Source organism: Mus caroli, chromosome 9 (assembly GCF_900094665.2).
Source record: "Mus caroli chromosome 9, CAROLI_EIJ_v1.1, whole genome shotgun sequence".
In the NCBI taxonomy this organism is placed as follows: domain Eukaryota; kingdom Metazoa; phylum Chordata; class Mammalia; order Rodentia; family Muridae; genus Mus; species Mus caroli.
The window spans coordinates 100,100,845-100,111,638 of NC_034578.1; the positions used below are offsets into that span (position 1 = coordinate 100,100,845).

At 41.3% G+C, this 10,794-nt stretch overlaps 1 protein-coding gene across 3 annotated transcripts in view; it reads left to right on the forward strand.

Moving 5' to 3' along the window:
* Positions 1 to 10,794, forward strand: part of Cpne4 (copine 4) — a 456,744-nt gene that overhangs the window by 112,284 nt on the left and 333,666 nt on the right. For all 3 annotated transcript variants that reach the window (XM_021171653.1, XM_021171654.2, XM_029482117.1), the window contains exon 2: positions 4,548 to 4,728. In XM_021171653.1, coding sequence (XP_021027312.1) covers positions 4,548 to 4,728 — 181 coding nt within the window. The remainder of the gene's footprint in view (positions 1 to 4,547; positions 4,729 to 10,794) is intronic.

Below are 10,794 nucleotides of genomic sequence, written 5' to 3' on the forward strand. Positions count from 1 at the left end.
CACACTCTCACCTGTGTAGACTAAGTTCCTAAGTTCGGCGGAGTCCCGGATCCAAGATGGCGCTCTTGTATCAATCTTATATAAAACAGTTACACAATCACCATAAATTATTGTGGGAAAAACTAAAAAATTTCAGTTGCTTTTGGACAGTTTTTGATACATATGACTAGATTGCTACCATTTAAAATCAGATAAGTTGACTGATGGGACTCTCAAATCAAGGATAGATATATGTATGACATCTCTGATTCCCCCCTGCCCCTGTGCCATGTGGTCTCTTATCTTCATGACTGTCTTACATTAAATCAGAGGTTTTCTTTGCATTTATGGAAGTGGTAGTTGAAACTACTTGTTACCACTTGAAGACCACAGGGCAACAAGGTATATGTGGGGGAAAAAAAGCACTGTAGCCATCTGTAAATGAAAACATGAGGGAAGATGAGTTTGTGGAGTTGCCTGTGCTGTAGAACTCATGCAGGTCCCATTAGACCTCTCATGTAGCACACACAGGACACATGACCATCTGTCATATAGACCAAGAGATGACTTTTATGGAATATGTGGTTCATATGCACCAGCTGCTGCTATAGAAAGAGCGTTGTCGGGAGGATAAATGACCTGACCTGGAAGCTGAGACTGCAGCTACATAAATTTATCAGAGCAGGCATGACCATTTTCTCCTTGCTCTGTGAACCTGTCAGAAATAGTAACTCATGCATGTGGGTTCTCTGGTGAACTTCTGACTTGAGAAGTGGCTGTGAGTTTCTAGAGGAAGGTATGCCCAGATAACATAGGCTCCTGTGGTGGTTTGGATGTGCTTGTCCCAGGGAGTGGCACTACTAGGAGGTTTGACTTTGTTGAAGGAGGTGTGACCTCGACATAGTGTATCACTGTGGGAATGGGCTTTGAGACCCTCCTTTTAGTTGTTCCTCCCTCCTTTTGGATGAAGATGTAGAATTCTCAGCTCCTTCAGCTCTATGCTAAGATGTTGATATGATAATGGACTGAAACTCTGAGCCTGTAAGTCAGCCCCAATTAAACCACCACAATCACAAAGGCAGAAGGACTTCACAGGAGTGAGTTGTGCTTTGCTTTTAAAGCAATAGGGAGGCATATTAGAGATTCCAAGTAGCAGAATGAGAATAATAGCTAAAACTTTGAGAGTAGTTACCTGTGCCTAACATTGTACAAACCATGTAACATATGTTATTTGACATATCCATTATAGAATCTTTTCCATGTGTGTGCTACCACTGGACAGGTTGGGGGTCCTGTTTTATGTTTCACAGTGAGTGGAGGAACTAGGATTTAAGCAATCAAACCTAGAACTGCTCCTCTCTTTGATAGAGTCTCTTGCATTTTGTGTGTGTGTGTGTGTGTGTGTGTGTGTGTATGTGTGTGTGTGTGTGTGTAAACCATCAACACTAGCATTAGAGGAGTTAGATGGATGGCCCAGGGGATAAGAATACTTATTACTCTTCGAGAGGACCTGAGTTTTGTTCCTAGCAACCACATGGCAGCTCACAAAGAGCTTCTTTTGGTCTCCATGGGCACTGGGACACACACAGAATATACTTACACACATGCAGGTAAAAGATGCATACCAATAAAGTAAACATGAATAAATCTTAAACAGAAGATTGGCTTTAGAAAGGATGCTCCATTCTCTAGAAGCTTGCATATTCTTTATGGAGGCTGCACATCTGGAAAAGGACAGATGTAATAATATGAAGGGAAAGTAGGGGTGTTTCCTAGTGAGAGGGGTGGACAAGAACATCAGAAGTATATGGTGGATTGGAAGAAACCCATGACTGGAAGAATCAGGAGTCCAGGATGACTCTGACCTTAGCTGGCAATGCCCACTGAATACTCAGCAACCTGTCTCTATACAAGACACCTTCATCCGAAAGGGTTCTCTCCCTCATTTGCTTTGCCACGGTCTTCATTCAGGCATGTCTTGGTTCTCACATTGCTCACAATTTATACAAATACAGGGACCATAATTTAGTAAGCCACGGATTTACAACCTGCTTGTTCTCTATACTTGAGTAACTGTTATATGGAACTAAAAAGGAAGCATGAGTGTGGGGACGACACAAGTCCAGGATGTTTGTCGTTCATTGTGCCTTGGTAGACTTGGATGTTTCTACACCAAAGGTTTTGCTTGTTGTGGGTTGGGAGAGAAAAAGCTGGAACTGAAACTCCAGCCCTGCCCAGAATAATTATGTGACACTGGCAAGGAGCCAATCCCCTTGGAATTTGACTTTTTTAATATGGCAAAACAACTGTCCTCAAGTCTTTATTAATATTCAGTTGGTAGAAGACAGAGTTGCATGTGCTTGTGGACTAATTTTCCAACACACTTGAAAAAAAATAGGACAGAAATTTCCCTCAGTCACAAATGTACTTTAACCTGACATTTTAGAGATGGGGTTGGCACATATTTGTTGACTACATAGTAAATATTTCAGACTTTGTTGGCCCTGCAATCTCTATTTCTGCTACTGAAAGCAGCCACTGAAGTAAAGGTAACCAGAGATAATAAGTAAGCAAATATGTATATGCCTGCATCTCACTAAAACTTTACTGCAGTGTATTTGTATGTTCGTGTCTGCACATGTGGTGTGTCTGTGCTTATGTTCACGTACATGTATGTTTAAGGCTGAGGTATAATCAGTACCCTGTGAAAGAGGTGATGTGGCCTGCTCATTAAAACTAATATGGCAATAGCAACAGGGAGAAACGAAATACTTATATGGTGAAAGAGAAGGAGACAGGGAGGAAGTGTCCAATCTTATAGGAGACATTTCACTGTAAGACATCAACTCCACATGAAGATCAGAGAGCTGTTGCTGGTTTTCCTTCTGCAACCAGAAGCATAGAGCATACTGTGAGGAATTTTGTTCCTGAATGTCTCCCAGCATCTTCACAGGCCTGTTCTGTTCAGAGGAGGAGAATGTGGGTACTTCTTGCCTGAGCACTGCATGGCATGAAGATGAACTGTGCTAGTTCGTAGTGTTCAGACCCATGTCTGATGTTTCACGAGTTCAGAATCAGCCTTCGAGGACTGTTTGTTTGTTCTTTTGTTTTTTTTCCTTTTCTTTTGTCTCCCCAGCGTTCCCTTTCTTTTTTTGAATAATGATATAGTAACTGGGAGTCTAGAGTATAGGAAGGAAGGAAAGAGTAACTTAGACACTCGTGGTAGAAAAATCTATGCTGGGGTTCCCTTGGGTGCTGGTTGGCCAAGGACATCTTGGGAAAAAAAGCCAGAGTTTAGAAGTTAGAAACTTGGATTACTTTTAGAGACAAGACAATGGACGTCTATGATCCATTACATAGGAAGAGAGTTAGATCTTAGAAAATTATAAAAACTTCATCCAGGTTTTCCAGTTTTGTTGAGTATAGCCTTTTGTAGAAGGATCTGATGGTGTTTTGGATTTCCTTAGTCAGCTATTGGATGGAACACAGGGCTCCCAATGGAGGAGCAAGAGAAAGTACCAAAGGAGCTAAAGGGATCTGCAACCCTATAGGTGGAACAACAATATGAACTAACCAGTACCCCCAGAGTTCGTGTCTCTAGCTGCATATGTAGCAGAAGATAGCCTAGTCGGCCATCATTGGGAAGAGAGACCCCTTGGTCTTATAAACTTTATATGCCTCAGTACAGAGGAACGCCAGGGCCAAGAAGTGGGAGTGGGTGGGTAGGGGAGAGGGGGAAGGGGAGGGTGTAGGGGACTTTCAGGATAGCATTTGAAATGTAAATAAAGAAAATATCTAATAAAAAATTGGAAGAAAAAAAAGAAACTAGGGAAAGGGGTCGTATTGGGGGGGGAGGGACTGGGAAGAGGAGGTGGGCTGTGATCAGGATGTAAAATTAATAAATAAATTAATACTAAAAAGGAAAAAAAGAAAATTATAAAAACTTGAGGGTGCAGTAAGATGGCTCAGTAGATGAAGTTGCTTGTTGTATGCCTGGTGATCTGGGTTTGATCCCTGGAACCTGCACAGGTAGAAGGAGAGAACCAACACTACAAAGATGTCTTCTGACCTCTACACATGCTGCATGGTGAACATGCACCTGTATTCAGAGACAAACACAACATATTGCAATAATAATTAAAAATAAGAAATGAGATGTGATAAAATCCATTAACCAACAGGTCAGTAAAAAAAAAAGATATTCACATAAAGCTTATAGTTAATATAAATCTGGATTGCATCTTGTAGTCTGTTTCACTAATTCATGAATTTTATTTCACAGATGAAAATTTTTACTCTGCAAGTGATACCGGAAAATGGTGTTCTGAGCCGAGTGTGCCAGCATCTGTTTGGGAAGCTTTCTTTTTGTAGTGGTGGGGAGGATTGTTTGTTACATGTTTCACTGAAATTGCTAGTCAATTGAAATGTGAGATAATAAAGATTTCAGACATTCGCATCTGTGTGCCGAATAGCTTCCTGAATGGGGACGGGATAGGGACGTTTCCTCCTTTGAAAAATGTTGCGGTGACTGGCACATCATTTTTTTTCTTTTTTATTTTCTAACACAGAATGAAGAAGATGAGCAACATTTATGAGTCGGCTGCCAACACGCTGGGAATCTTTAACAGCCCCTGCCTGACCAAAGTGGAGCTGCGCGTGGCATGCAAAGGCATTTCCGACAGAGATGCTCTGTCCAAGCCGGACCCTTGTGTCATCCTCAAGATGCAATCCCATGGGCAATGGTTTGAGGTAGGCTTGCCCACAGAGCTATACAGAAGCCTGTCTAGCTGGTCTGTTCAATTTAAAAAACAAAACAAAAACAATAAAACAAAAAATACTTCCTGTCTTTAGCAGGTTTGCTGTAAAATGAAGGGAAGTTCCAGAAAACTGTAAATAGAATCATATTTCTGTTCATCTTGTGATGGTTTGATATGTAATATTTTGACAATTTGTGAGCCTAGTGTTTTCAGCATGTTTTGGATAGTTACTGAGAGACAACTATAATATACTATTTTATACCCAATCGTTGACAAAATGTTGAGTCAGAGACAGACTTGCATCCAGAACCCAGGCTGGGCTGGGATGACAAGATAAATGTTGCAAATGATGGCGCCACAGAACCAAGGCAGACTTCAGGTTAGATTTATTAAGAACCAGGCTCCTGGGCATGATGGGAGGGAGGCCCCTTGTTCTGAGTGAACATTTGTGGGAAGTTGAGAGAGAATTGACTACTCAGATGGAGTTAGTATAGGGTCTAGGGTTTTTCAAGATTGAGATAGAAGTCAAGGGCAACTGTAACAAGCAAGCCAGTCCCATAGAATCTCTGGACCTTGCTCCATAGCCTGAGGGCGAGCTCTGGACCTGGGAGTTGGGCTGAGTCCTAAGATGTTGGTCAAAGACTAGGGGCCAGTCCTCTAATTAAGCTATTGACAGAATGGCAGGAAAGGAGCTGACCTTGCTCGCATTGAAGAACTGTGAGGGACAGCACAAGTTTTAAGGAGCTGAGTGGCTCTTAGGACCAGGTGTCTGAGAGAGCAACATGGGACACATTGACAGTAATAGAACCCAGTCCTCAAGCCTGGAGCAGTGGTTCTTAACACGTGGGTCACAAGCCCCTTTGGGGGTTGAGCAACACTTTCACAGGAGTCACACATCAGATATCCTGAATATCAGCTATTTACATTATGATTCATAACAGTAGCAACATTACAGTTATAAAGTAGCAATGAAAATAATTTTATGATTGGGGCTCACCTCAACATTGAGGAATTGTTTTAAATGGTTTCAGCATTATGATGGTTGAGAACTACTGGTCTAAAGGAATCATTCTAAGTCCCATGGCATTGGGATTCTGTGTTGGATGTATAACTTCAATCTGAGTTGGCTGGGGACTAATGAAAGAGAAGCCTGTGTATATATAAACCTTGAATGGTTTGACAGTGAAGAGATGCATTGGGATGGTAGATGTGGCAGGAAGATGGAATGAGCTATGAGCCTGTATGTTCACAGTGCTTTAAGTGGTGTTGGAAGGAAACAAGCTACAAAAAAATTCTATAGCCCAATGGATCATTGGGCAATGGCATGAATGAAATGGTATTGCTATGAATTAGTCTTCAAAGAGTGGCTATTTCCAATTTGTCAAGAGAGGACTTGGTCTTTTATTTCATCTGTTTTGGGGAAGGAATGGATCTTTTTATTTGTTTACCCGTTAGATTCCAGGATATCAATGATCCCATGAAGAACAGCCATAGGAAAAAGCAGGGAGGTTCTTTATGTCCCCTGAACTGGCATGGCTAGAAGCTGTGCTAGTATATGCTCATATAGACATGATGGTACTTGGGGAAGGGCAGAGATGGCGGCCATACAAGATGTGCATCATACAATATTTATGGTTTTGAGTGAATTTGAAACAATGTGAGTTATATTTTATCAGTGACTTATCAAAGACTGTGAGTGAACTGATCTACTGACTCCAGGTTGTGAAGAGTAGGGGAAAAAAGAACAGCAAGAGCATGGCCTTGTTCAGTATTGTTCTGCCTGTTTGAGCAGACAGCAAAATTGAAGCTCAGGCAGCAACCACTTCTCTGAAAGGGAGTGTTGGTAGTTGCTCATGTACAGATGGCACTCCAGTGAGCAAGCAACTCATCCTTGAAGAAGGAATGACAGAAAGATTGGAATCCTAAATTAGGTCTCACGTACACTGAAATCTTCATCACTGAAGGTTTATGTGTAATGGCACATTTTTCCTCCTTCTAAGCAACTGTCTTATAGACTTTGTTGGTGAACCTTTAAAAAGTAAATCTTAGCTAAACAAAATTAAATGGGATCATACAGTAGGGACAAATCACTTTCTGAAAATTAGCACAGAGTAAGTTGTTTTCAAAAACACCTTGTTTTCTCTATTCTGATATTCATATTTTAAACATTTCTTTTTCCAATTTAATCTTTAATATGTATTTACTTGGCATGTGTTGAGGATGAGAGTGTATGCATGTTACAGCACATGAGTGGAGGGGTGGGGGATCAGAAGACAATGTGCAGAAGTTCCCCCTCACCTTACACCCTGTGGGCTCTGGTTCTAGAAGGCAGGTTATCCGCTTTCCTCTGAGCCATCTCCCAGGATCTATTTTAACAGGATTCTTATTCATGTAAAATGTTCTTTTGTGATTTTATTGCCTAGCAGTATATGCTTTTCCCACATTTTACCATTTTGATAAAATGTAATTTTCAAGTTGCATAATATCCTATCAAATAGATTTACTTAAGCCACTGTCTGCTTTCTTGCCTTTTAAAATGCCTTAATTTAAGTAATACCAGCCGGAACATCTTGGTGCACACAATTCTTCAATTATTTTTAGAGGGGTTCCTAGAAGATATGCTGTCAAAATAGAACTGGTGGGATACAGAATAGGACACTTTATTTTGTTTTATTTTTCTGAGAACTTCACACATGGGCACTGCATTTACATCACTCTTGCTCCTCCCATGTCTCCACCTCCCTCCTCAATTCACAGCATCTTCTTTACTACTGTTATATATACACACACATGCTTGTACATGCATGTATGTGTGTGTGCACATGTGTGTGTGCCCATGCATGTGTGTGTGTGTGTGTGTATATACAACCTCCTAACTCCATATAACATTGCTCACATGTACATGTATCCAGAGTTGGCTACTCAGAATTGGATAACCTATGACCAAGCTTGTCCCTGGTGGAACCTGACCCTTCCTCTTTTAGCAGTCATTGACTACCTGAATCTCTACATCTAGAAGTAGAACACTGTGGCATTTCCCTTCTCTATGGTGACATGTCAACTCTTACTGTTATGCTGGTCTAGTTCAGACAACCATATTGTTGAGATTGTGCTATATCCATTCCAGTAGTGACTGGCATGACAGGCCTGGAAAGCCTGGAAGCAGTCCTGAGTTTCATGGAAACTTAGCCTCCTGGAACCTTGGCATTCCCATAGCTAGAATGTCCCAGATTTGTCCCTGCGATATTGTAGAGGGTCTTGCATGCTTTCTTACAGTATTTTACTTGAATAGATCTAGAAAAGCTCAGGGCTAGTCTATATAGTAATTACTTAGGACAATAGCCAAGTCACACCCAAACACAGGAATACACAATGACCTAGGAAATAGGTGGGTTGTAGTATTAGTCATGGAAGGGTTAGTAGAATAGAATTCCCCTGGTGCAGGTTTTTCACTAGGCCCAGAGGAATAGCATAATCAGGTATTTACTAAAGGACCCCTGGTGGTGGGTTTAACATTAGACTAGCATTGTATCAGAGCATTCATCTGGCTCCTGTGTTTAGCTGATCTTAATTAAGGGTTGTTCCTATTCTCAGTTGTAAACACAGCCTGACTCCTGTCATCTTTTTATGTATGCATTTTCTCTGTTTTGTGTTAAGAACCAGTATACCTTGGCAAATGTATTTGCCTAGCCTTCTTTTTTTGGTCTGTATTATAAGACTGGTGCTTGCTTTGAGAAAATACATCCACACACAGCACTCCCTTGTGTCATGTCTGTCCCCAACTCCTTGCCCACCTGTAACCAGGAACTCCAAAATTTCTTCCGCAGATTAAGGGAGGCCAACTGGGGCTGGTCCATGGCAAGATTGTATGAGCACATTATACCTGTCATTTTGAAGGTTCACTTTCTATCAGGAGGCAACTTGAGCCTCTGGCTTTGTCAATCTTTCTGCTCTCTCTTCCAGGTTGCTCCTAGAGTCCTAAGTATATGGGTTGTGTTGTGGAAGTATCAGTTAGGGCTGGGCATCCTTCAGTGACTTATAGTTTGTATAAGTTGTGGATTTCTGTAACTGTCTCCATATATTGCAAAGAGAAGTGTCTTTGATGAGGGATGAAAGCTACACTTATTTGTGGGAATAAGGAAAGTAAAAATAGCATGACAAATCACATTCATTTAGGGAAATGGTAGTACATTCTTCAATAGGCTCTATTACCCACTTCTCTGGTTACAGGTAGTTGGGTAGGTTTACCAGGCATAACTTCCTTCCCACTGAGATGACTAGAAAAACAGATCCCATGCCATGCAGCTGCCAGAAAGAATTCATTTGTATGGCTATTGATAATGGAGTTGAAACTAAATAAAGGCTGTGAAGTAACTTTGAGATGAGAACCAGTAAATTGGTACTTAGCTTGTGGCTGGAGAAGTGATTCTGTTAAGACAAACTTATAAAACTTCCTGAAAGCTAGTTGTCAAATACTCAGAGATGGCTTGGCCAATGCATATTCATTACATTGACAAAACAGAGAGTCAGTTACTAAAAATTGCCAGTCTCCCACTGTCAAGAGGAACAAACAGGAGACCAAGCAGGTGCATTACCTAGAAGAAGCTGGATCCACGGGTATCAGGGTCATGGAAGGACCAACCTACCAGGAGCTGGAGAGACAGTGGTGAAGCACATAGGGCAGAAGAAGCTGTCTTAAAATCTAATAGGGATGACGAGTAATTTTCCTCTTTTGTTCCTTTCTGTTCTCCCTATTGGGCAAACTTTGCTGGAAGTCAGCTGGTGCAGAAAGAGAACACAGAATATATTTTAGACCAAAAGAGGCAAGTAGACAACACATAGACCTTTCCAACCACCCACTTGGAGAATCATATACTGTTAGCAAGTGGGGATCACTTATTTAGTGACACCACCTACTTTCTGATGCAAGTTCCAAAAGTGACTTTCGCATCCTTGTATCTATGCTAGAAGTGAGGAGTGATATGCTTAGTTAAGGCCAGCAAGCACCATTCAATGAGGAGAAGGACTGAAGGGTGGATTTTTCTATTGAAGATCTTGGTGACAAAAGAGATTCCTATATACAGAAATACAGAATTGGAAGAAAAAGCTTTTATCCAAGGTTGAAAGACTATTTAAGTGTCTAATAGTTAGGGTTTCCATTGCTGTGAAGAAACACCATGACCAAGGCAATTCTTATAAAAGACAACACTTAAATGGGGTTGTCTTACATTTTCAGAGGTTTGTTTCATTATTATCATGGCAGGCAGCATGGTAGCATGCAAGCAGACATAATGTTGGGGGAGTTAAGAATTCTACACCTTGATCCAAAGGCAGCCAGGAGGAAACTCCGATTCTATGCTAGGCAATGCTTGAGCACTGACTGACTGCAAAGCTCATTCCCATGGTGACTCCTCCTCCAACAAGGCCACACCTAATCCAAAAAGGCCACACCTCCTAATAGTGCCACTCCCTGCAGCCAAGCATTGAATTACATGAATCTAGTGGCCAAACGTATTTCAAGCACCATGTTAACTTTCTTAGTGTCTTCATCATGGTGAATCTGAGATGTTAAACAGTGAGTGAAGAGACTGTTGATAAGTTTTGGGGTGAGACTCAGAAAATCAAAGCAATCCACCTTTCAGCAAGAGCTTTAAAGTTCGACAAAAAGGGAGGCCTTATCATGTCTTTTGACATTTTAGCATTGTCCTGTGGTTTAAATACATGCTAGGCCAATATGCCTAGCTAGCGGGGAAGGCATTTGGCCTGTGGGCTGAGGTTTGGATGTGTCTGCTGGCATGCCCAGCCGAGTTCTTTCCATTGCAGACCTGTTCTGTCCAATGAGTGGCAATTGAGCATGTAGACAGTGACTAGCGTAACTAAGAGTTAACTTTGGGATGACCTATGTGTAACTAATGTTTCATTCATTGTAAGTGTAACAACCTAGCATGGGTCATGAACATTCCTTTTGAGGAGGGGAGTAGCCTAAAGTGGGGCATGAGAAATGAAACTACTATTTGATCTTTCTTCTTTCTTTCTCTCTCTCTCTCTCTCTCTCTCT